The following is a 26,877-nucleotide window of genomic DNA, read 5'->3' as shown; positions in this document are numbered from 1 at the left end:
TAGGCGGCTAGGCGGCTAGGCGGCTAGGCGGCTAGGCGCTAGCTATAATATTGGTACCTTCAAAAGAAGAGTGGATAAGCTCCACGCCCTCAAACGTCACTCACAGCTGTTGTGACAAACTCAGAGCCCTCTATCTACAGATTAGTTAGAACCGGAGCTGGTGATGCGATGCAGTCAGTTTGTGGCGCTGTCTCCGAGTGGACCTTATCGACATTGGACGTCGAGGAGCGCTCTACACTACAATAACATCTCTTTGTTGGTGCAGCCCTGCGCCTGCGCCGCCGCGCGGCGATCCCTGCCCTGATAACAGGTACCTACCTACACGTCCTACATTCCCATCCCAATGCTATACTTACACACACAATGTATACTTACACACACAATGTATACTTACACACACAATGTATACTTACAAAGCAAACAAAGTGACTACTGTATCAATTGACAGTTTAACGCCGAGACTACAAAGTTCAGATTTTGCACGCAGGTTAGGTAAGTAGGTATTTCTGTAAAAACGTACACTTCGATCAAGAAAAAGGTTTTAAATCTGTATGCAAAAGAAGCCGACAGTGATGTAGGTATCCTCTCGATTTCTGCGCTTCCCTCATCTAAACGAGTACAAGATAACCAGACTACTTATTGAATAAACTATAAATTGAATATCATTCAATTTGTTTCAATTTTTTACTATTCAATTGCTTCGCTTTTTGGATTCATAGTCATGATAAATATTTAAAAAAATGTAAATGAAAGTTTATTTGTACGTAACTTTTTGATGCAATCGGTAGCGTCTTGCGGTCTGCGTGCTGCCTACCAGTCCTGCCTACCCCTCTACTCGTGTCCCCATACCGTGGCCGGCACCATGTAGCGGTCTGCGTGCTGCCTACCAGTCCTGCCGCTGCATGCCAACGGGCGGCACAGACCCTACCCCTCTACTCGTGTCCCCATACCGTGGCCGGCACCATGTAGCGGTCTGCGTGCTGCCTACCAGTCCTGCCTACCCCTCTACTCGTGTCCCCATACCGTGGCCGGCACCATGTAGCGGTCTGCGTGCTGCCTACCAGTCCTGCCGCTGCATGCCAACGGGCGGCACAGACCCTACCCCTCTACTCGTGTCCCCATACCGTGGCCGGCACCATGTAGCGGTCTGCGTGCTGCCTACCAGTCCTGCCGCTGCATGCCAACGGGCGGCACAGACCCTACCCCTCTACTCGTGTCCCCATACCGTGGCCGGCACCATGTAGCGGTCTGCGTGCTGCCTACCAGTCCTGCCTACCCCTCTACTCGTGTCCCCATACCGTGGCCGGCACCATGTAGCGGTCTGCGTGCTGCCTACCAGTCCTGCCGCTGCATGCCAACGGGCGGCACAGACCCTACCCCTTCTACTCGTGTCACCACTCACCACGCTGCCAGCACACGCGACGTGTAGGTAGCGGTCAGCGTGTAGTGTGTCGGTAGGTACGTACCTACTGGCGACGCGCGACGGATGCGTCTCCGCACGCCGCGAGCGTCCTTCCGCCCATTTATCTGCCACTCGCGGCTCGCCAGCTCATAGCCGGCTACATTACACTGTGTGTCGTCGTCGTCGTCGTCCCCCCCCCCCCCCGCTAGATTAAGCCGATACATGACAATTAGCGACGTCTCAACCGCACACACACGTCTGAAGAGCAGAGGGAGTTGCTAATGTTGCTGATACGCGCACAGCGGACTTTGTATCGACCAAATAAAAAGCAGCTCGACGGTATCCTTGCCGGACGCCCCAAACCACTGGAAACAGCTAATTTTTTTCGCTTTCCTGAAAAGTGGCTAATTTAGACTTCCTGTTCGATGGTGAAAAGTGTAGCTTTGCTATCAAGAATTATTGACCTCAATAAATTTCCCAATTTCTTATGTTTTCGCGTGATGAAAAATTTATTTTTCAACGAAGCAAATGATCAACAAAGAAGCTTTTTGTTAAAAACTTAGGGTGTTCACCCGGGATACGAACCCGCGACCGATAACAACCCACGCCACAATATAACAAAAAGCTATAATACAGTGTACATACTATGATTGAACAGAATCCAAAATAAGATGACAATAATGAAGGAACTCATAATGTACGAACTACGAACAATAATAGATCGGTGTTGGCATGGCGCGCGACCACACTGCGCACAATGGCGCTGCTTGCCGCGACCTGCGCAGCGACGCACGCGAGTGGAGGTCAAGGGCCACTGCAACCTGGCGCCTCGCAGCGGCTCACATCACAGCAGTCGAGCTGCTGGCGTGCTCCCAAGTCGGCGTCGCGGTCGGCAGTACCCCGAGTGCGCGACCACACTGCGCACAATGGCGCTGCTTGCCGCGACCTGCGCAGCGACGCACGCGAGTGGAGGTCAAGGGCCACTGCAACCTGGCGCCTCGCAGCGGCTCACATCACAGCAGTCGAGCTGCTGGCGTGCTCCCAAGTCGGCGTCGCGGTCGGCAGTACCCCGAGTGCGCGACCACACTGCGCACAATGGCGCTGCTTGCCGCGACCTGCGCAGCGACGCACGCGAGTGGAGGTCAAGGGCCACTGCAACCTGGCGCCTCGCAGCGGCTCCAATCATGCTGCAAGTCCGACCAAGCGTTTATCTACTTAGCATTACGTGTTGTGCTTGTACAATGTACACGTGTAGAGTGACTGTCGAACGACGCGACGCGCGACGATCGTAGCTTTACAGTTTACACCCTCACAGTCAGTCAGGAATTTTTATATAATATAAAGAAGATGAAATGTTTGACTTCAAATTCCTCGTCCTCGTGCGCTCCGAGCCCGGCCTGCGCGCTGCACGCTGCACGCTGCGCCAGGTGCAGCTGCGCGGGCGCAGGTAGGCAATTAGCACCCTTTGTGCTGCTCCTATTATCACCCGCGTCCACTCGCCGCGCCGCTCCCCGAGCCGGCACTGACCGTGCGCTCCGAGCCCGGCCTGCGCGCTGCACGCTGCACGCTGCACGCTGCGCGCTGCACGCCGCGCCGCTCCCCGAGCCGGCCGGCACTGATCCCATGCTGTGTTCTAATATATACTCGTGTGGTTCTGTTTGTTTTGTGTGAATTACAACTTGAAAATAAGTATTTCAATTTTTAAATATATGTACATGTCGGAGAACAGGAGGATGGCTGATAATTATTATTCATCTTTAGCCGACATCAGAAGGTAGTAATTAATAAGTAGGTACTTTAATCCATGTTCTTTACAAATAGTTCTCAGTAACGTATCGCACATGGAAACCATCAACGTAACACAACCAGATCACCCTAACCTAACCCTACCTATGGTCGCCTCCAACCACCCCTCACAGCGACCCCTCACCTCACTCTAAACTAGCTAACCTAAGCTAAACACTACATCGTGTGATTAGGGCGCAATTGCTATTGCAACCTCTCAATCAAGTCACGACCTACTCCGTTATCTAATCATCTCAAGGTAATCAATCACAACTTCATGAACGCTCTTAAAAGGATCATTGCATCGACTCTCTTACGATCTAAACCAGATCTTATAATTGACTTCTCATTACTAATTCAGAATATCGCAATAGCTCTACCTTCTCCACTCTGTGCACATCTGCATACAGAACACCATAGCATCGTGCGCCACACGCGCCACGACTACTATATCCACCCAAATAAGCGATCACAACAGAAACCAGGTAGAATGTAAGCTATTCGATCTCATGGGCAACTCATTGTCTAATCCATTTCAACATTACTCGAGGGTCATCAATGATTCTTTACCAACCGGGTTATACGATTCTAAAGCGGGTACCTACTATCAAAGTTAACTTCAAGTTACTGGGGCCGATTCTCTTGTACACAATCTCTAAACTAAACTAAATTAACAGGTCTAAATCTGGTGCTATCCTTTCCCGCAAGGAACAATATGAAAGGGATAGCAATAGATTTAGACGTGCCATTTTAGTTTAGTTTAGAGATTGTGTACAACGGAATTAGCCACACTATCACACTAAACTATCACTTCAAACTAATCATTATCTCAACTGCCGGTATATCTCCAATTACACTCTAAATCACTAGCGTCTGCAGAAATAACCTTAACGGATGTCCTTATAATAATCTATCCACTGAGCCAAACGTTAACTCACGAATTACTCTAATATTCACCAATAATTAGTATTCCATATTCGTCAAACAACTACGCGAACATTATTAATAGTGCTTTGCAGACAAAGTCACCGGATGGCACTAGATGTTACGATTTAACACAATGTACATTAGCATCGAACAATTACTGTTCTAACTATATCACAATCACCGAATTAAATATCACGATTAAGAAACTACCTACCTATCTCAAAGAATAATAATTAGCTAAGCTATAATCTGATACTTAATTAATTTAACGCGAGAGAAAATTGTGAACGACAACAAAATTCGTGCGTGTCAAAGTCCAACTCTGACAACTAAAATAAAGATGGCTACCTTCCGTAGAGTAAAACTCATACGTTTCTTTTCACGGAGTCTTAAGAACTCTTTCAATATCGACCCTCCAATATACATATACCACAAGTGCACTGAAACATCAGCGTCAAAGTTTAGCGTCACAAAGGGACGTTCGTGTGTGATCGCAAAGTGCACTGAAACATCAGCGTCAAAGTTTAGCGTCACATAGGGACGTTCGTGTGTGAACGCAAAGTGCAGTGAAACATCAGCGTCAAAGTTTAGCGTCACATAGGGACGTTCGTGTGTGAACGCAAAGTGCAGTGAAACATCAGCGTCAAAGTTTAGCGTCACATAGGGACGTTTGTGTGTGAACGCAAAGTGCAGTGAAACATCAGCGTCAAAGTTTAGCGTCACATAGGGACGTTCGTGTGTGAACGCAAAGTGCAGTGAAACATCAGCGTCAAAGTTTAGCGTCACATAGGGACGTTCGTGTGTGAACGCAAAGTGCAGTGAAACATCAGCGTCAAAGTTTAGCGTCACATAGGGACGTTCGTGTGTGAACGCAAAGTGCAGTGAAACATCAGCGTCAAAGTTTAGCGTCACATAGGGACGTTCGTGTGTGAACGCAAAGTGCAGTGAAACATCAGCGTCAAAGTTTAGCGTCACATAGGGACGTTCGTGTGTGAACGCAAAGTGCAGTGAAACATTAGCGTCAAAGTTTAGCGTCACAAAGAGACGATGCCGATGGTGTGTGAACGCAAAGTGCACACTGAAAATGTAGAGACATTTTATTTTGATACAATTGTTGTCATATTTTAATCTAAGTACCTACCACGGTACCTACCTCTCTACGATCGACGACTATTGTCTACGTATGTCGTATTATATAAAACTCACAAACTAAATGACAAATGAATCCTTATGAAATAAATCAGTGGACAAAGTGGTCCCTCCGAGCGATCGCGATAGTAATCTGGAAATGGCATCTCGCTCGGGGCCGGGCGGCGGCGGCGGCGGCCGGCGGGGCGCAGCGCCAGTCCAGGCCCGAGCCCCGCGCCGCGAGCACGTCTCCAGCGCTACCGTGACGAGCGCGATACAACGACGACCGGCAGTACAGTGGTGTGCAGTGTTGAGTGCAGTGCTCGCGCGGCATGGCGGCCGGCGGGCGGGCGTGCGCGCCCCACGCTCGCTGACCCCATGCGCGTGCGCGCGCCGCGGCCCGCGCCGCTGCTGCTCGCCCTCGCCCTCGCCCTCGCCGTCGCCGCATGCCTGCAAGTACGTGTGCTTGTTCCGTCCTCGAGACGAGTTCACAAACTAACGATCGATCCGAGTAGATGAAACAGAGTAATTGCAAGGCACCTTGTACTTCTTTGTTCTTTGATCGGCAAGTCAACCACGTCCGTAGGTGCCTAGTGATCGATTTGGAAATTGAAGAATAATGACAGCTCAATGATGTAATGTACCGTAGTGATATAATATTCTAAATTCAAATCACTTATCAAATTAGGCACTATTTGACTCCCTTGAAATTAAAGCTACGAGGGTTCCAAACGTGCCCAGAGGGCCTAACATGCGCCCCACGAGATAAGTTTGTCTACGCATTTTCTCGTGTTCATTCATACAGATAAGACGAGCCGCATGTTAGCCCTACACTCTACAGGTCTGAGAAAAGCTCACAACAAACTCAGTCGGGTATTCTTTTTACTATCGCAAGGTACCTACTGTAGAAAATTACTTAAACTTATCAGAACTATCAAAGCTGTTTGGTAATTCATTCCCAATCTTTCTTATTATTTAGATAATCCTTTACATTGTAATAGGATTATTCAATAAGTTTACGTTTTATGAAAACTTTGAACTTGTTGAGAGACATCTCGAATAGGTCTTCTGCTTATTATAAAACGTATGCAATTGCCAAATATATTACTTATAAAGAATAGTGAATTGATTTCGGATCAGATTTATTCAGTATACCAGAATAAATCTGATCCGAAATCAATAAAATACCTAGTTGATCTAACAATCAAAACAAAAGTAATCTAATGAGAATATCCCCATAGGTGTTACTCGGTATTAGAAAACCCCCGGACTCTACAAGTGAAATTACCATCGATATTATTATAAACAAAATTATAGAGTTGAAACAAAATTGTTGTAAACATTAATTAATTGTATTAAGGATACTGTATAACCCTTGGGTACCCTGAAATTGGAAGTCATCAATAGGTACTAATTTTGATTGTAGTGTTCAAACAAAATGAACTTGTAAGAATTTCTCCATCAAGGCTCCATTTGATAATGATACAAATTAACCTTAAATATATTATTATGATCACTTTAAGGTAAATTCTTAGATTACAGAAGTAGATAAATGTAGATAATCTAAAAATTTTGACAACAGAGAAATCGATATGAATTTTTGTACTTCAATTAATAGATTAAGAAGCATAATAATCTACGGCCCCAGCATCAATTATTGATTAAGACGAACGATAGCGACGAAACCAGATCCTCTTGCGACTCATACACATTAAACAAGCTCTTAAGGATGTTCATTTTATATTTTAAATCATTCATAGAAGCATTAAACTAGTTTCCACACCAAAACGACAATTTATTCTCATCAACATTTTACATTTTAAAGTTATAATCAATTTTTCGCGTATTGCATTATATCAGTAAGTACTCTTAAATATTTTTTCAAATGATTTCATGAAAAATGATTCACAAAAGGACATTTAGGATGACAGTGCGTTAGGATTTCCCGAACTAACCTTTACTTTAACAAATATACCTACATCGAGTTGAGGATTTAACGAGAAGTCCCGCAAACCAGAGTCAACCTGATCACAGCAAATATGTCTTGAAAATCAAAAATTTTCTTCAGGAAGTACCTACTGTAACACTAAAATACTGCTTGAAATAGTCGGTTAGTTAGAAAGTTTTGAAATCAGTTCAAACTAACTTATTAGTTTGAACTGATTTCAAAACTATGTAGGTAGATATACTATAACAAGGTGGGTTGTCTGCAAAGAAAGAACAACGTTCTCATTAAATCGTTTCTAAGGCAGTTTTGAAAATTTCATAAGTACAATTTTCTATTATGGTGGTAACCGTATTATTTAACAAGTTAATTAAAGCAACGAGGGTCCCGAATGCGCCCTGGTCTGAGACGAAGCTCACGATGAACTCCCGAGCGTAGCGAAAAATGCATCTAGAATCTTGTAAGGGACAGAATTTGCTTCGGGCGCGGGATGTTCTAAATTCAAATTACATTACATCCCTTAAGACGTAATGAATTTCAGTACAACATTACAATTTTGCTAAGTCATAGGAGTGTTATGAGTATTTTAGCCAGGTCTGTAGCGACTAGCGACTAGCGACTAGCGAGGCATTCTAGAGCGAGTGGTATGAAAGTAAATGAACATGATGAGAATGAGTATTATACCTAATGAATATAAATAATTAATAATTAATAAAAATAATATTATATGCGAATGTGAAAACGTCTGTCTGTTAACAGTTCAACAGATTTGCATGAAATAAGAGTTAGCTTACATCCTGGGAAAGGACATAAGCTACTTTTTATCCATCCCGGAAAATTAGAGTTCCCACAGGATTTAAAAGAAAACTAAATCCACCCGGACGAAGTCGCGGGCATCATCTTGTACATTATAAAACTTTTCTCAATTTAACCAGAGATAGGATGAAGCTGTACCAATTGGAATGATCCCACTGCTGGGAGTCCGTCCCACACATCGCCGCCGGTGCGAGAGCAGCCCGCGACACTCGATAACGTCGCGACTGGGCCTTCATCGATTATCCCAATTTATTGATCGTAACAAATGTTCCCAAACCAGTTTGTCAAATTAACTTTCCATGTGAACCCGACGTTGCAATTTATACTTCCGAGTTATTTCATTCTATTATGGAAATGTAAAATTAATCGATTATCATGATCAGGTGTAGTTGAGTAGGTGGTAAGTGTAGTGGGGGGGGGGGGGGGGGGGGCTCATTTACAGCTTTCTATAACGAACTTACGGTTTATATTTGTGGCTTTGCATGTTTGATGGTTAATGAATTTAATTTATTATATTTTATTAATGAGAGCTATTAATTTTTGGTTCTATATCAATCTAGATGTGTTTCGGTTCATCCATATAATAATATAAATCATTAAATAAAGATATTCAAGTAGAATATTGTGCGTGTGCATTGCAGTTATCGTTTATCATTTATTGAGTCTGGCAAAACCGCAACAAACACAAGTGTATAATATTCTCTATTAAGGAATTACATTAAGTGCGAGTACCTATATAGGCAGGTACATGGTTTGAAACTCAGGCGTAATTTGGATACAATAATGAGCGCAAAACAAGAGTATTTTTTGTTAAAGTTAAGAATACCAAAAAAAAAAACATTTCATGTGAATAGTAAGGGCAAATGAAGAGGATATAAAAGACCGTTGGAGAGAATATTTTAGAAAGTTAATGAATGAAGAGAATGAGTGGAGTGGAGAGTTAGATAATGTACCAACTAACTTGGGTATGGTAGAACAGGTGAGTATAGATGAAGTAAGTAACGCAGTACAGAGTATGAAAAATAGTAGAGCGACAGGGCCAGATAGTATACCAACTGAAATATGGTAGAGCGACAGGGCCAGATAGTATACCAACTGAAATATGGTAGAGCGACAGGGCCAGATAGTATACCAACTGAAATATGGTAGAGCGACAGGGCCAGATAGTATACCAACTGAAATATGGTAGAGCGACAGGGCCAGATAGTATACCAACTGAAATATGGAAGTTCCTAAAAGAAGATGGATGGTGTGACAAGGATGGATAAGATAAAGGATGAATATATAAGGGGGAGTTTGAAAGTAGCACCAGTGGTAGAAAAGATGAGAGGTAATAGGCTGGCATGGTATGGGCATATGATGCGGAGGGAAGAAAGCCATGTCACTAGAAGAATGTTAAGTATGCATGTGGAAGGATAAAAGAGGAGAGGACGACCAAAGAAAAGGTGGATGGATTGCGTGAAAGAGGATATGCGTGAAAAAGAGGTGGATAATACGTTGACAAATGACAGGAATGAGTGGGAGAAGAAGACATGTTGTGCCGACCCCACGTAGCGTGGGATAAGGTAAGGAAGAAGATGAAGAAGAAGTAAGGGCAATTTCTTATCAGAAGATTTCGGTCATTAAAAGTACTGATATCAAAACTTACGACCAAGTCCTTTGCTGGGCTCGACCAATGGAACCATACAGCTATAGAAGCTGCATCTCCTTCGACCAGCTTCAAGCTGTCATCGCATGCCTCTAGCTAGGGATCCTGTTAAAACAGTTTAAATAATAATAATTTGTCTGAATCATAACACCCCAATAGTCAGAAGCTCGCTGGGAACTGGCAGTGGTGTTCTTGTTGCCAGCTTGAATCATAACACCCCAATAGTCAGAAGCTCGCTGGGAACTGGCAGTGGTGTTCTTGTTGCCAGCTTGAATCATAACACCCCAATAGTCAGAAGCTCGCTGGGAACTGGCAGTGGTGTTCTTGTTGCCAGCTTGAATCATAACACCCCAATAGTCAGAAGCTCGCTGGGAACTGGCAGTGGTGTTCTTGTTGCCAGCTTGAATCATAACACCCCAATAGTCAGAAGCTCGCTGGGAACTGGCAGTGGTGTTCTTGTTGCCAGCTTGAATCATAACACCCCAATAGTCAGAAGCTCGCTGGGAACTGGCAGTGGTGTTCTTGTTGCCAGCTTGAATCATAACACCCCAATAGTCAGAAGCTCGCTGGGAACTGGCAGTGGTGTTCTTGTTGCCAGCTTGAATCATAACACCCCAATAGTCAGAAGCTCGCTGGGAACTGGCAGTGGTGTTCTTGTTGCCAGCTTGAATCATAACACCCCAATAGTCAGAAGCTCGCTGGGAACTGGCAGTGGTGTTCTTGTTGCCAGCTTGAATCATAACACCCCAATAGTCAGAAGCTCGCTGGGAACTGGCAGTGGTGTTCTTGTTGCCAGCTTGAATCATAACACCCCAATAGTCAGAAGCTCGCTGGGAACTGGCAGTGGTGTTCTTGTTGCCAGCTTGAATCATAACACCCCAATAGTCAGAAGCTCGCTGGGAACTGGCAGTGGTGTTCTTGTTGCCAGCTTGACAACATTTTTGTACTCCTTTGAATTTGTTTAATTTATTTGTCTGATGCAACTTTTGGACATTTTTCGATTTGTCCACCTTTGTTTACGCACTAGGACCCATCACCTTACCAAATAAATTCCACATACATGGCAAGTGCGTCATAGTTTTGCTGAGTCAGTGAGTAGGTCTTGTTTTGTGCGGTTTTCAGACCTCTGTATCTCAGGAATGGTACAACATAAAAAATTGAAATGAGCGGGATGAAAACAGCGCGAAACGCTTCGTGTAGATATACCTACCTACGCACTGCACACACACTCTGCGTCTCGATTAATATGATTGTAACTCAAAACCAATAAAAAGTGAGTTACGATGTTTTTCCTTGGAGGAGTCAACATTTGTGCTCTTATGGTGGAATAAAGAAACACGTATCTCCATTACATGTGCCCTGACATCGTTCACTCCATTGATGAGACAGTCGTGTAAAATGTGAATGACTACGATATTGACAGGTAGTTCTCGTGCCGCTGCCGCTGCCGCTGCCGCTGCCGCTGCCGTGGCGTCGTCCTCACATGACAAAAGCTCTGTGTGTCGTCCGCACACGTTAGTTGTGTCGTCCGTCGGTGTCAGCGGCAAACATTCCCAACTGTTGTGGCACCCTCGCCACAGCAATGACGCGCTCCGACCGCGCGCATACATCTACACGCATCAGCTCCCTAGTCACCACCACCGACCACCGACCACCGACCACCGACCACCGACCACCGACCACCGACCACTACCTACAACTAAACTGTTCTCATCTGTATTTACTTGCGGGTTCCACGCTTTGCGAATTCGACAATGCCCAAAAGTTGCCAAGAATGTATTGTTTCCCGTGTAAATAATCACCGAAAAGATCCTAAAGCACCTAAACGAACGTTTTGATTCTGTTTACACTTTACACAGACATTACCGTTAAGACTGATAAAAGCAGAAAACATTCAATATAATATTATAATCATTCAGCGGCTCTCTTCGTATTCCATGCTACGAACGAGCAGCTCGGCGTCGCTTTCCAACAGACGTGATGTGAACGAGCAGCTCGGCGTCGCTTTCCAACAGACGTGATGTGAACGAGCAGCTCGGCGTCGCTTTCCAACAGACGTGATGTGAACGAGCAGCTCGGCGTCGCTTTCCAACAGACGTGATGTGAACGAGCAGCTCGGCGTCGCTTTCCAACAGACGTGATGTGAACGAGCAGCTCGGCGTCGCTTTCCAACAGACGTGATGTGAACGAGCAGCTCGGCGTCGCTTTCCAACAGACGTGATGTGAACGAGCAGCTCGGCGTCGCTTTCCAACAGACGTGATGTGAACGAGCAGCTCGGCGTCGCTTTCCAACAGACGTGATGTGAACGAGCAGCTCGGCGTCGCTTTCCAACAGACGTGATGTGAACGAGCAGCTCGGCGTCGCTTTCCAACAGACGTGATGTGAACGAGCAGCTCGGCGTCGCTTTCCAACAGACGTGATGTGAACGAGCAGCTCGGCGTCGCTTTCCAACAGACGTGATGTGAACGAGCAGCTCGGCGTCGCTTTCCAACAGACGTGATGTGAACGAGCAGCTCGGCGTCGCTTTCCAACAGACGTGATGTGAACGAGCAGCTCGGCGTCGCTTTCCAACAGACGTGATGTGAACGAGCAGCTCGGCGTCGCTTTCCAACAGACGTGATGTGAACGAGCAGCTCGGCGTCGCTTTCCAACAGACGTGATGTGAACGAGCAGCTCGGCGTCGCTTTCCAACAGACGTGATGTGAACGAGCAGCTCGGCGTCGCTTTCCAACAGACGTGATGTGAACGAGCAGCTCGGCGTCGCTTTCCAACAGACGTGATGTGAACGAGCAGCTCGGCGTCGCTTTCCAACAGACGTGATGTGAACGAGCAGCTCGGCGTCGCTTTCCAACAGACGTGATGTGAACGAGCAGCTCGGCGTCGCTTTCCAACAGACGTGATGTGAACGAGCAGCTCGGCGTCGCTTTCCAACAGACGTGATGTGAACGAGCAGCTCGGCGTCGCTTTCCAACAGACGTGATGTGAACGAGCAGCTCGGCGTCGCTTTCCAACAGACGTGATGTGAACGAGCAGCTCGGCGTCGCTTTCCAACAGACGTGATGTGAACGAGCAGCTCGGCGTCGCTTTCCAACAGACGTGATGTGAACGAGCAGCTCGGCGTCGCTTTCCAACAGACGTGATGTGAACGAGCAGCTCGGCGTCGCTTTCCAACAGACGTGATGTGAACGAGCAGCTCGGCGTCGCTTTCCAACAGACGTGATGTGAACGAGCAGCTCGGCGTCGCTTTCCAACAGACGTGATGTGAACGAGCAGCTCGGCGTCGCTTTCCAACAGACGTGATGTGAACGAGCAGCTCGGCGTCGCTTTCCAACAGACGTGATGTGAACGAGCAGCTCGGCGTCGCTTTCCAACAGACGTGATGTGAACGAGCAGCTCGGCGTCGCTTTCCAACAGACGTGATGTGAACGAGCAGCTCGGCGTCGCTTTCCAACAGACGTGATGCGAGCGGAAGCCTGCCTCGTCTGCGGAGAGTCCTTCTGTGAACTTGTGACAAGTTGATCGATAAGTCAAGTTTAATTAGTTCGACAATATTGACGCACATTCGAGTGCAGCTTTAGAAAGTGCAGCTCCATGTGCGCTTCCTCCGAGTGTTCATTGACGCGCGAGTTCTCTTCGTTAGTTATCGCAGGCGCCGCCATCGCGCGACGCGTTCCACATGCGCTAGCAGGTCTTGCCGAAACGTCGCAAAGGCATTTAAATGAAGTCGGCGAGCGACAATGTCGCGGCGCGGGCTATATTCGACTCGCGACTGGCGTCGTCTGCATACAGCCGAGATGACTTCCTGCCGCACATGCCAGCGCCGCGCCGCGCCGGGCGCCGCCGCTTCCGCTCCCAGGCTCCGCGGATTCCTCGCGAGCCGCCCTCGACGAGTAACGAAAGTGTCAACGCGTCGCTTTACTCGTCTTGCCCATAAACTATCCAATTATTTAGCGTTAGTCAGTCTACAGCCAACACTCGCATGATAGCTTCGATACTGCCGTGAGCCCCACTTGTTGTCGACCCGGCGACGCGCGACGTGGCCTTGTCTCCCACGAGGGTCTACAGGCTACAGGCTACAGGCTACATGTGAATAGTTTACACATTACGAACCTTCTTCACGAAATGTTCCATCTGTAAACATTGCATTAAAATCCACTTACATGCTAAGAGGTTTTGAGTAAATAAATAACACAAAGACAAATGAAAATAACTGTATTTTGTACATCGATGTGTTTTATACCACTTATTTTATTATTTTGAGCAATAAAAAGTTAAACAAAATAAGCCCAACACACAAGTAAAGATACATAGGTAGTACCTACTACTAGGAAAATATTTAGTTTCGATTGAAATATTATGAATACAAAGTAGATGCGGACATGGGAGAGGGAACGCTCTTCGTCATTGCATTACATATTATATACTTGTACTTGCACTTGCACTTGCACTTGCACTCATCTCACTAGACATTTCTCATTTTACATCTGAATTCAAATTGAAGTTCAACATAAAAAGTGTAAACGGATAAATAGAAAACTGTTAAATTCAAACATCAACAAAAGCGGAACCATTTTCACTAAAATAAAAACCTTTAATTTGAAACAAAAACTAGAGAAACTTCTAAAATGTTAGAACCAGTTTCAGAATCGTTATACTTTGGAGCTGAGGTAATGATCTAATCTATACTAATAAATAAAATTGCAGTGTCTGTCTGTAATTTCGAAATAACCACTTCATATTAGGCTCATAATATGGTTATTTGAAACGTACGATAACTGAATCACACGATTCCATAATTTTGTCTGTTTTTCTGCCTGTTTGAAGTTTGAACGGGCTAACCGGCTGAACATATTTTGAAGAGACTTTCACAGACAAGATTAACCGGGGAGTAACATAGGATACTTTTTAACCGACTTAAAAAAGTAGGAGTTGTACTTTTCTGCCTATAGACATCGAAATTTCCGAGATTTTTGAATTGATTTGCGTAATCTTTTTTAATCGATAGAGAAACTTTGCTACATTGTCTTAGAAAAACTTATGGGATTTAGAAGCAGTCGGAGGTACGAACTATGTAAAAACTGTCGTTGAACTCGAGGAGCCAACTCCTCAACCCTGATGCTGTAAGGAAATGCATTGCTAAGTCGTGCTGATGCCACGGGATTTTAAAAAGAATTATGCGTTTAATTTAAATGTACGAAATTTGGTACCTACTGAGATAACTTGTACCCCGGGGACGGCCCGGGGACGGCTCGGGGACGGCCCGGGGACGGGCTACTACGGATAGGCTACTTTTTGTCCAGGAAACCAAAGTTCCCACGGGTTTTAAAAACCTAAAACCACGCGGGCGAAGCCGCGGGCATCAGCTAGTCTTACATAAAACACAATGCGAATGTAACAAGTGAAGCGAGTATTTTATTTAAAAAGCCATAAATCTAAATATATGTAAAAGGAAAAGGTGACTGACTGACTGACTGATCTATCAACGCACAGCTCAAACTACTGGACGGATCGGGCTGAAATTTGGCATGCAGACAGCTATTATGACCTAGGCATCCGCTTAGAAAGGATTTTTGAAAAATTCAACCCCTAAGGGGGAGGAATAGGGGTTTGAAATTTCTGTAGTCCACGCGGAACGAAGTCGCGAGCATAAGCTAGTGTGATATAGAATGTAACGTAGTTGACGTCACTTCGCGCTGATCTCGCTGACATGCGGGGCGTGGGAACATGCGCGCCGCATGCATATTCATTCCGCATGCCCGCGCGCCGCGCGCATGCCGACACTGTGTCGAGGCAGGCATGCGGCCCGAGCCTTGTACGAGCCACGTGAAAAACACTCCGCGACCCCTTAAGGAAAGCCCTTAATTGAGAGAACCGAGGAACTCCGTCCTGCTAGAACAAAACATTGAAACGTAACATATTCGCTAACTTGATGTTAAGTTCACTGTAGAGATAGTAACTTCATCTCGAGTAGGCTCAATTCACATATATGTTTTATAATATTTAGTTAGGTATTTTAAGTTTATGGATTGGAGCCAGTAACGCTACCTCAGCGCCGTGTGCCGCACACAGATCTGCATCATGTCCTTCTTATACCTAACATATGAACACTAACTTGTGGCACAGTGCGCAGTGGCTCCGCCAACATGGGCGAGGAACGCGGCGCACCACGTCACCTCATTTCCAACACGATACTTGCAACTGTCCCCGCAACAAATGGAGGTATTCCTCATAAGGAATCTCTACTTTTTGTTGGCACTCGCGAAATTCGCTGCGAAATAAACACATCGTTCAGAGGACGAAATATGAATGAATTTCAGACACCCTTAAATTTTGTGATAGCCAGACACCCCCTGCCAGACACCCCCTGCCAGACACCCCCTGCCAGACACCACATCAAATTAAATTAAAAATTAACTTTAATATGTTAAAGTTTAAGGGTCTCTGGCGGGGGGTTGCCACGACACTAAGTGTCTGGCGGGGGGTTGCCACGACAGTAGTGTCTGGCAATGCATGTCGTGATTACCAATACTATACCGAAGAAGAAAAAATTACATTGACCATTACTTATCACAATAATTCGATAAAATATGCCAACTATCCGAGCCGAACTATCCGAATTATTTTTACATGTTATTATAACGATTACCAATAAATATCAGTATAGAGGAGCTCGTCGCGCGTTGAAGTCTTTTGTTGGCGGCCGCGCTTCGTAAACACCAAACACACTGCCGTCGACGACGACTGAGCAGGCGAAAGCTATAAGCATTATTAATTTCTCAGACGCAACTTCTCGTCTAATCTGTTAACTGCACATTGGGTCGCGTCTGTCGCGTCGTTGATTGTGTCCAAATACTTCCCGTTGTCGAGCTTTTCCGATACAATAGGTGAGCAACAAAATAAAACTGTTAGTTTGAAATGAAATATTTTTAAAGTGGCACCCCGAAATGTCGATGATTCATTGTAATGTAAAATATCGGTAACTAGATGATGCCCGCGACTTCGTTCGCGTGTATTTAGGTTTTTAAAAATCCTATGGGAACTCTTTGATTTTCTGGAAATAAAAGTAGCCTATGTCCTTCCCCGGGATGCGAGCTAACTCTGTACCGAATTTCGTCAAAATCGGTTGAACGGTGGGGCTGTGAAAGGCTAACAGACAGACAGACACACTTTCGCATTTATAATATAAGTATGGATTTGTTTAAAGCGAAGCGTCGAGTCACAAAAACAGAATATCGACGAGTTGGCGAAAACAATAGTTTTTCCAAAACTGTCTGTCTGTAAGTAATAAATCCAATACTTTCCGAATGATTTCTAATAGTACGGAGGCAGCAATAATGATCAATTCGGTTTCTTTTTTAGGCATCTAAAGTAACAATAATACCTAATTTATGTTCTAAATAAATAAATAAAAATCTTTTTTATTCGAATAAACTTTTACAAGTACTTACGAATAGTCGGATGCATCTACCACTGGTTCGGAATGCCTTTCCTACCGAGAAGAACCAGCAAGAAACTCGGCGGTTGCTCTTTTCAAATATTTGATATAGGTACAAGATTATGCCATGTATAAAATAGTATTTGCAGTCTTGTGCGTTGCTGGAACGAGCTGCAGGTCAAATCCACGCTCTTTTATCATTTAGATAATCTTCAATTGTGTAATATGCTTTTTTCAGGAGCATATTTTTAATAGATTTTTTAAACTTGTGCAAAGGTAAGTCCAAAATAGTTTGCTGGATTTTATTATAAAAGGTAATACCAATACCCACAAATGACTTTTGTACTTTCCTGAGGCAGAAGGCAGAAGGCAGGAGGCAGGAGTTGAGAGCTTGTCTCTGTTTCTAGTTGGCCTATTGTGTAGGAATCGCGTGGTCTTAAGTTATAAATTGCGCGTATTGCCCTTTTTTGAAATACAAAAATTCTCCCAATATCTGCCGCTTTACCCCATATTAAGATTCCATAAGACATAATACTATGGAAGTAAGCAAAATATACTATCTTTGCGGTTTCCACGTCAGTTAACTGCCGAATCTTTCTAACAGCGTAAGCGGCAGAGCTTAATTTGCTAGCAAGAGTTGATATATGGGTGCCCCATTGAAGCTTCGCATCTAAGGTTATCCCCAAAAATGTTGTAGTCTCTTCTATTTTCAATGTATCGTTATTTATCATTAAATTAATGTTACTTGTGTTCTTGGTATTGGGCAGTGCGAATTCAACACACTTAGTTTTTTTGCATTTAAAAGTAAATTATTTACGGTAAACCAGAGAGTTACCTGAGACATGGCACTACTAACATCGTCAAAATTTGTTTTATTTCTATCAACTTTAAAAATCAAAGACGTATCATCAGCAAATAGTACAATGTCGCAAGTATTTTGGACAAAATATGGTAAATCGTTTATGTATACCAAGAACATGAAAGGACCTAGAATAGAGCCTTGAGGAACACCCATTAGTGAGGCTGATCCGGATGACTTTACATCGTTAACACACACTGTTTGAATACGATTACCAAGATAAGACGCAATGAGACCAAGCGCAGTGTCTTTGATTCCGTAGTGGCTCAATTTAACCAGGAGAGTCTCGTGCTCAACGCAATCAAATGCCTTGGATAAGTCACAAAAGATACCAATGGCATTCTGTGAGCCTTCCCAATTCCCATGCACTGAATATATGCTTTAACAGCATTGCGGCCGCGTCGGTTGTTGATCGACCTTTAGTGAAGCCATACTGCTCAGAATGGAGTAGCTTATTTAGATTAAAATGCCGAAGCAGTTGGTTGAGCATGATTTTCTCAAATATCTTGCTCAGTGTTTGCAAAATTGAAATTGACCTGTAATTATTTGGGTCACTTCTGCAACCAGATTTAAAAAGAGGTATCAATTTACTACATTTCATGAGTAAAAGATCCTGAATCCACAGATTCATTAAAAATTATGGCTAGATATGGCGCAATAATATCGATAATATTGCTGATTATTTTTACTGATATCCCCCATAGATCTCCTGTTTTTTTGCTTTGTAAAGATTTGAACACTTTAATAATGTCATGTGGAGTGACGTATTGAAACCTAAACAAGACACCGCACTCAGCAACATTGGCCCTGAGCCCTGAGGCATAGGCTTCTGTTGACGAGGAACTCAGGGAACTAGTAGTGGTGACTGGAATCAATGGTTCAATTATATTATTTTATTTTATTGGTTTGCCAACAGATAGTACACATATTATAAAATAACAATTACTTCACAGAGAAACAATTTAGAGCGTACACCCAATTACTGGCAAACCGGCGTGCAGTTTATAAGTTTGCAAGTGCGGGATTACCAGTTAACTAAAAGCTAAAAATACAAATATGCAACTGTTATTTACAATAATACTAAATACTAAATCCATACTATCCATACTAATATTATAAATGCGAAAGTGTGTCCGTCTGTCTGTCTGCTAGCTTTTCACGGCTCAACCGCTCAACCGATTTTAATGAAATTTGGCATAGAGTTAGCTTATATCCCGGGAAAGGACAATTAAAGAGTTCCCATGGGATTTTCAAAAAACTAAATTCACGCGGACGAAGTTTTTTATTAAGTAAGAATTGATTAAGTACGAGTATAAGCAGGAATTGATTAAGTACGAGTATAAGCAGGAATTGATTAAGTACGAGTATAAGCAGGAATTGATTAAGTACGAGTATAAGCAGGAATTGATTAAGGGCGCTACAGGCATTATTCTGATTCGATTCAAATTTTAATCTTGAAGAGTTTTTATGTTGACAAGAGAGGTTTCCTCTTCCCCCCTCCCCCCTCCCTATAGTGGCAGCACACATCGGCCTCCCGCTCATGTACTCGTGTGGTGTTGTTGCAGTGCGCGGCGGGGGCGGGCGTGTTTGAGCTGCAGATCCTGGAGTTCTCCAACTACCGGCTGCAGCTGGCGTCGGGCGCGTGCTGCGGCGGCACGGCGCGCGCCCACGACGCGTGCGCCGCGCCGTGCCGCACGCGCTTCGCGCTGTGCCTCAAGGAGTACCAGTCGGCCGCCGCGCCCGGCGCGTGCTCGTTCGGGCGCGCCGCCTCGCCCGTGCTGGGCACCGACTCCTTCACGCTGGCCGACCCGCTCTACACGCTGGCGCTGCCCTTCTCCTTCCGCTGGACGCGCTCCTTCACGCTCGTGCTGCAGGCGTACGACGACGCCGCGCCGCCCGGCGACGACGACGAGCCCGGCCTCATCGAGCAGGCGTGGTGGTCGGGCATCGTGGAGCCCGGCGCCGAGTGGCACGCGCTGCGGCACGCGGGCGCCGCCGCGTCCGTGGCGTACCGCGTGCGCGTCACGTGCCAGCCCAACTACTACAACGCCACGTGCACCACGTTCTGCCGCGCGCGCGACGACAAGTTCGGCCACTACGCGTGCTCGGCGGACGGCGGCAAGCGCTGCCTGCCCGGCTGGCAGGGCGACAACTGCGAGAAGCGTACGTGTCCCCTCGCTCTGTCCCGCTCCCCGCTCCGCACTGTCCCGCGCCTCACTCACCCGCGTCTCTTGTCCCGCAGCCGTCTGCAAGGAGGGCTGCCACGCCACGCACGGGCGCTGCGACCGGCCCGGCGAGTGCCTGTGCCGGCCCGGCTGGCGCGGCGAGCTGTGCGCGCAGTGCACGCCCTACCCGGGCTGCAAGCACGGCTACTGCAACGGCTCCTCGTGGGACTGCACGTGCGACACCAACTGGGGCGGCATCCTGTGCGACCAGGACCTCAACTACTGCGGCACGCACGAGCCGTGCCGGCACGGCGGCACGTGCGAGAACACGGCGCCCGACCAGTACCTGTGCACGTGCGCCGAGGGCTTCTCCGGCGCCGACTGCGAGCGCGTGGACAACCCGTGCGCGCCGCAGCCGTGCGCGCACGGCGCCTGCGCGCTGGCACCCACCGGCTTCACGTGCGCGTGCGAGCGCGGCTGGGGCGGCGCGCGCTGCGACGTGGACGTGGACGACTGCGCCAGCGCGCCGTGCCGCCACGGCGCCGCGTGCCGCGACCGCCTCGACGCCTTCCAGTGCGACTGCGCCGCCGGCTGGCAGGGGCCCACGTGCGCCGACGGTGAGCGTCGACCCGTCCCCGGCCCTCTCCCCCGCCCCCACCACACACGCCCACAGACTGACACGTGCAACCCTCCCCCGCAGACGTGGACGAGTGCGCGACGCGCGGCGGCGCCGAGGGCGCGCTGGGCCCGTGCGTCAACGCGGCGGCGTGCAACAACACGCAGGGCGGCTACGCGTGCACGTGCCTGGCCGGCTGGAGCGGCCGCGACTGCGAGCTCAACGTGGACGACTGCACGGGGCAGTGCCTGCACGGCGCCACGTGCATCGACCTGGTGGACGACTTCCACTGCGCGTGCGCCGCGGGGTACGCGGGCCGCACGTGCGCGCGCGACGTGGACGACTGCGCGTCGCGCCCGTGCCGCCACGGCGGCGAGTGCGTCGACCTGCTGGACGCCTACCGCTGCATCTGCCCCGTCGGCTTCTCCGGCGCCGACTGCGAGGTGCCTCCTGCTGTACACTCGTACACTAACTATGGCTAACATGACACTGTTCACTACGCACTAACCACTAACCCGCCCTTTGCTTCTAGCTGCCCTCCTGCTCGGGACGCTACTGCCGGGTGAGTGCTGCCTCTGTACTGTGCCGCCGTGTGTGTGTGTGTGCGCGTGTAACGCCGTGTGTTGTGTGCAGGACGATCGCGACCACTGCGCCGGCTCGCCGTGCGGCAACGGCGCGCCGTGCTACACGGCGCAGAGCGACTACTTCTGCCACTGCACGCCCGGCTGGACCGGCAAGAACTGCACGCAGCGCGCCAGCAGAGACCGTGAGCATCCCTCCTCTCCCCCCCACCCCCTGTGCCGCCCACTTGATGTTGCAATGACACTTCACTTGCAGAGGTCGACGAGTGCTCGCCGAGCCCGTGCCACAACAACGGCAGCTGCGTCGCCGCGCCCGCCGGCCCCGCCTGCGTGTGTCTCGCCGGCTGGACCGGTGAGTGTGTGTGTGTGTGCACTGTCGCCGTCGCCGCTCCGTACCGGCACGTGAACGTGATCTTCCGTTGCAGGCGACACGTGCTCGGCGCGCGTCGAGGCGGCGTGCGAGCCGCCGTGCGCCAACGGCGGCTCGTGCGTGCGCGGCGCGGCGCCCGCGGCCCCCGCGCACTGCGCCTGCGCGCCGGGCTGGGCGGGTGCCGCGTGCGACGCGTCCGTCGCGCCGTCCGCGCCCGCGGCGTGCGCGTGCCTGCACGGCGGATCGTGCGAGGCGCGCGCGGGCGCGTGGGCGTGCGCGTGCCGGCCGGGCTGGGAGGGCGCGCGCTGCGAGCGCGCGGCGCCGGGCTGCGCGTCGGCGCCGTGCCGGCACGGCGCGCGCTGCGTGGGCGGCGCGGGCTGGTGGGGCTGCGAGTGCGCGCCGGGCTGGGCGGGCGCCGACTGCGGCGCGCCGGCCTGCGACCCGGCGTGCCCGGCGCCGGCCGAGTGCCGGGCGGCGGGCGCGGGCGACGCGCCGCGCTGCGTGTGTCCCGCGCCGCCGGGCCGCGTCGCGCGCCGCTGCCTGGAACGTGAGTAGAGATCGATTAGCATCTCAACGAGTCTCCCAGAGACTGCCAAAGTGAGGGGAATAATGGAGATAAAATGAAAATTAAAAATTTAATTTAAAAAAAAACCGGCCAAGTGCGAGTCAGACTCGTGCAATGAGGGTTCCGGACTGGTTGCTCGATAATTCAAAAACTATGATGCATAAAAATAAATGCTGACTAAAAAAGTCCGAAGCTTGAGCTATATATACAACTAGCTTATGCTCGCGACTTCGTCCGCGTGGACTACAAAATTTCTAAACCCTATTTCATCCCCTTAGGAGTTGAATTATCAAAAATCCTTTCTTAGCGGATGCCTACGTCATAATAGCTATCTGCATGCCAAATTTCAGCCCGATCCGTCCAGTAGTTTGAGCTGTGCGTTGATAGATCAGTCAGTCAGTCAGTCATTCAGTCAGTCAGTCAGTCAGTCACCTTTTCCTTTTATATCAGCCCGATCCGTCCAGTAGTTTGAGCTGTGCGTTGATAGATCAGTCAGTCAGTCAGTCATTCAGTCAGTCAGTCAGTCAGTCAGTCACCTTTTCCTTTTATATATATAGATAATTTAAGAAACATTATGAGTGTTAACCTACTGTTAAGAGTTTACTGCTCTTTAACTCAGTCGTTAATATTATATGGCATTATAGCCTGGGGCTCATGTGGATCAACTTTACTAGACAAACTAAATAAGGCTCAAAAACTTAATCTCAAAATTATCTTAAAAAAGAACCGACGATTTCCTACGGAAGAATTATTTAAGCTAAGTAAAGTACTAACCCCAAGAAAAATATTCATTTGGCAAATAACAATGTATATGGCAAAATATATAGACAAGTTCACAATCGAGCAAACTCCCAGTCACCGTAGGCAAAGGCAACTAAGATGTTCAGTTCCCCGACGGACGTCTGGATTCTCGAGTAGACATTTTACAGCTGCGGCACCAAAACTATTCAATAACTTTCCGCTGGAGGTATCTAATCTGATTTTATGTGCCCAGCGCCCATCCTTAAAGAAAAAACTTAAATTCTACAGGGTTACAGGAAAATAGGACACGATCCCTTTAAGGTGTTATAGTACAGTGTTCCTTTTTTTTATTAATTTTTAAAGTGGCAAACACCCTTTTACCAAGAAAAAAATAAAAAAATGAATAACTCGAAAACGATACTCTTTCGCATAAGCACTTTAGGGGTCGTTTGATAGCTAATGTACTATACTATAACCCCTTAACGGGATCGTGTCCTATTTTCCTGTAACCCTGTATATAGTATAGTATAAATATTGTATAGTATATAATATAATATAGTATGAATGAGGTCGATGAACTTTGTCAGCCCTAGCACAGACTACGATCTATTTAGTGCAAACTGCCAACACCAGTCTCGGCTTTTTTTTTAGTGCTTTGGTCTGGAAGTGTGGTGTGAATTATTCGCTTTTTTTTGTCTAAATAAAAATAAATAAATAAATAAAAATAAAAAATAAAATAAATAAATAAAAATCTGTTTTAGAATGCCCAAATGAAGACATGATACCCACTTGATAGAGTTATCTTTCTTCGTAAATTGAATGTAGGTACTAATTTAGTTCATGACCACAATTTTTTTTTGTGATGTAACCACAAATTCACAGTTTTCAGATTTTTCCCCGAAGGTCTGCTATAAGACCCACCTACCTGCCAAATTTCATGATTCTAGGTCAACGAGAAGTACCCTGTAGGTTTCTTGACAGACAGACAGAAAACAAAGTGTATAAGGATTCAGTTTTTCCTTTTGAGGTACGGAACCCTAAAAATTGGCAATATGTTTCGGTAATGAGCTGCAATTATTTTCTCAAAAAATACTGATTAAATGCAAGAATTTCCAGTATCGAAGTACCAAGTTTTTGATATTTCACGACAATTCTTGAACCGTCTGCGGTCTGGCCGCAGAAAGAAAATTATTTTCAGGAAGATCACCTGCTGGCTGCTAATGTCAACTGCAGCATCACAAACGAACATACATACAGAGCATTGTAATGTACGGCCTCTGCACTCAAACTGTTAACAACCTGCCCGCAGCCCTACGATTGTGACGACGTGTGTCTCGTTGCAGTGATCGCCGGGCTCGGCGCGGAGGGCGGCGAGGCGGCGGGCGAGGCGGGCGAGGCGGGCGAGGCGGACGAGGCGGACGAGGCGGGCGGCGAGGCGGCGGCGGGCGCGGCGGGCGGCGCGTGCGGCGCGGACAACGGCACGTGGTGGTGGGGCTGCAACGCGTGCCGCTGCACCACCGCCGCGCCCGTGTGCACGCGCCTGTGGTGCGGCCTGCCCGACTGCCTGGCGCCGGGCGCGCCGCCGTGCCGCGCCGACGAGGTGTGCGTGCCGGCCGCGCCCGCGCTGTGCCTGCGCGCGCCGTGCGCCGCGCTGGGCGAGTGCCGGCGCGTGGCGGGCCGCCGCGTGGAGCCGCCCGCGCTGCCCGCGCCCGCCGCGTGCTGGCCGGGGAGCGCGCGCGGCGGTGCCGCCGGGCTGCGCGCGCGCCGAGCTGCGCCTGGCGCGCGAGCGGCTGGCGCCGGGCGCGCACGTGGAGCGCGCGTGCGGCGCGCTGCGGCGCGCGCTGGCGGCCGCGCTGGCGGAGCGCGTGCCCGCGCCGCCGCTCACGCTGCTGTGCGACCTGGCGCCCGACGACGACGACGCGCTGGACCTCGCCATCGTCAGTACTCTGCGTTCATTTTTTCGTAGCCCCGTCCTTTTGCTGCCCGCGTTTACTCTGTTAGCTATATGTTGTAACTTGTAGCTGCCATGATTATAAGTCAATGGGAAGTACCCTCTTGGTTTCTTAACAGACAGACAGACAGACAGACAGACAGACAACGACTTATAAGAGACTTATAAGAGTTCCGTTATTTTCCTCTTGAAGTACGAAACCCTAAAAAAGAGACAGAGAGATTTTAAAGATTGTTAATAAAAATTGTCCTTCCACTAAGGATTGTTACTATTTTAAACAATAATGGTAACGACATTGTACGTGCGCAGTGGGCGGGCGAGGAGGACGAGGGCGCGGACGTGCTGGCGGCCGCCGTGCGCGCGCTGTCCGAGCTGGTGGCGCGGCGCCGCCTCGCGCAGCACGCGCTGCTGGCGGCCGCGCTGCGCCTGCGCGTGCAGCCCCGCCGCGCCGCGCGCCGCGCCCGCCGCCGCGCGGCCGCGGGCGGCGCGCTGTTGGCGCTGGCGGGCGCCGCGCCGCTGCTGCTGCTGGGCGCGGGCGCGGCGGCCGCGCTGTTGCTGCGCCGCCGCCGCGCCGCCGCACGCGAGCGCCGCAGCCGCGACGAGGAGAAGTCCAACAACCTACAGAACGAGGAGAACCTGCGCCGCTACGCAAACCCGCTGCGCGACGAGCCGCTGCCGCGCGCGCACTCGCTCTACAAGGCGCAGAACGCGGACGCGCGCAACCACACGCCGCCGCGCGACAAGGAGCTCACCAAGCGCGCGCTGGCGCCGCCCGCCGCGCCGTTCGCCGCGCCGCCCGCCTCGCCGCTCGCCGCGCCGCCAGCCGCGCCGCCGCCCGCGCCACCCGCGCTGCGCCACCCGCCGCCCGAGCGCCTCACCGTACTCGTCTAGTGTGACATGTCGCGCAGCCCGCCACGCCGCTTGCCGTGCCGCTCGCCGCGCCGCCCGCCGCGCCGCTCACCGCCCGAGCGCCTCACCGTACTCGTCTAGTGTGATATTTCGCGCCGCGCGAACTGGACGCCTCTTATTTATTGTGTTGTAGAATGATCGTGTTTTGTGTAAATATGTATTTTTGTAAATAGTGTTATACAGAGTGATCTAATTGAGAGTAAATAGTTTTGTATGTTCTATTGAGAGATGAATCGGTGCGATTTTATATTTGTAAAGAAGGTTGTAAAAATTAAGAAGGAAGAAATCGTTTTAATAAAACCTTATAAAAATCATTTGATTTTTAATTTCTTTTCCTTTTGCGTCAGTGCCGTATGAAATAAAAGTATACAGGCTTAATAACTAACTAAGTTCCTGCGGAGTGGAGCGGAGTGTCACCACACCCTCCCGCTCCGTTCCACTCCCACGGAACCCACTCAGTCGTGCGCTATGCCTGTCGACCTGATCCGATGATCATACAAACAAACTAAGTTTAAAATACAATGGTTTAAATACCATTATCGCCTGAACCCCTGTTTAGAAATATCTGAAATAACAAATCAAAGTAGCACATATAACAACTTAGGTATTAAAGAAATCAAGACTGACTGAAATTTGATATATGATGCGCCATTAGCGACCAACATAACGTGTAGTAAAAACGTGGCCACTGCAAACAAATTCAATAGACGAGGGCAGCATGAGTAACTTTGTAAACTTACTGTCCAATTGCTAACCGTTAGGTTATGTTAGGTTATGTTAGGTTATGTTAGGTTATGTTAGGTTATGGTAGGTTATGTTAGGTTATGTTAGGTTATGTTAGGTTATGTTAGGTTATGTTAGGTTATGTTAGGTTATGTTAGGTTATGTTAGGTTATGTTAGGTTATGTTAGGTTATGTTAGGTTAGGTTTGTTAGGTTATGTTAGGTTATGTTAGGTTATGTTAGGTTATGTTAGGTTATGTTAGGTTATGTTAGGTTATGTTAGGTTATGTAGGTTATGTTAGGTTATGTTA

The 26,877-nt window shown here is 48.3% G+C and overlaps 1 protein-coding gene across 1 annotated transcript; it reads left to right on the top strand.

Moving 5' to 3' along the window:
* The first annotated feature begins 5,478 nt into the window (after positions 1 to 5,478).
* On the top strand, positions 5,479 to 26,158 carry Ser (protein serrate). Its single transcript, XM_069504582.1, is given in 10 exon segments — positions 5,479 to 5,698; positions 19,512 to 20,109; positions 20,189 to 20,728; positions 20,812 to 21,170; positions 21,361 to 21,493; positions 21,565 to 21,660; positions 21,734 to 22,225; positions 24,328 to 24,710; positions 24,712 to 24,921; positions 25,245 to 26,158. Coding segments are annotated over 10 exon segments (3,471 nt in total). The 5' UTR covers positions 5,479 to 5,620; the 3' UTR covers positions 25,827 to 26,158.
* The last annotated feature ends 719 nt before the right edge of the window (positions 26,159 to 26,877 follow it).

The sequence above is a fragment of the Maniola hyperantus genome, chromosome 18 (assembly GCF_902806685.2).
Source record: "Maniola hyperantus chromosome 18, iAphHyp1.2, whole genome shotgun sequence".
Taxonomy (NCBI): domain Eukaryota; kingdom Metazoa; phylum Arthropoda; class Insecta; order Lepidoptera; family Nymphalidae; genus Maniola; species Maniola hyperantus.
Note: the sequence above shows the minus strand (reverse complement) of the source record. Positions and strands in the feature narration are given on the sequence as shown.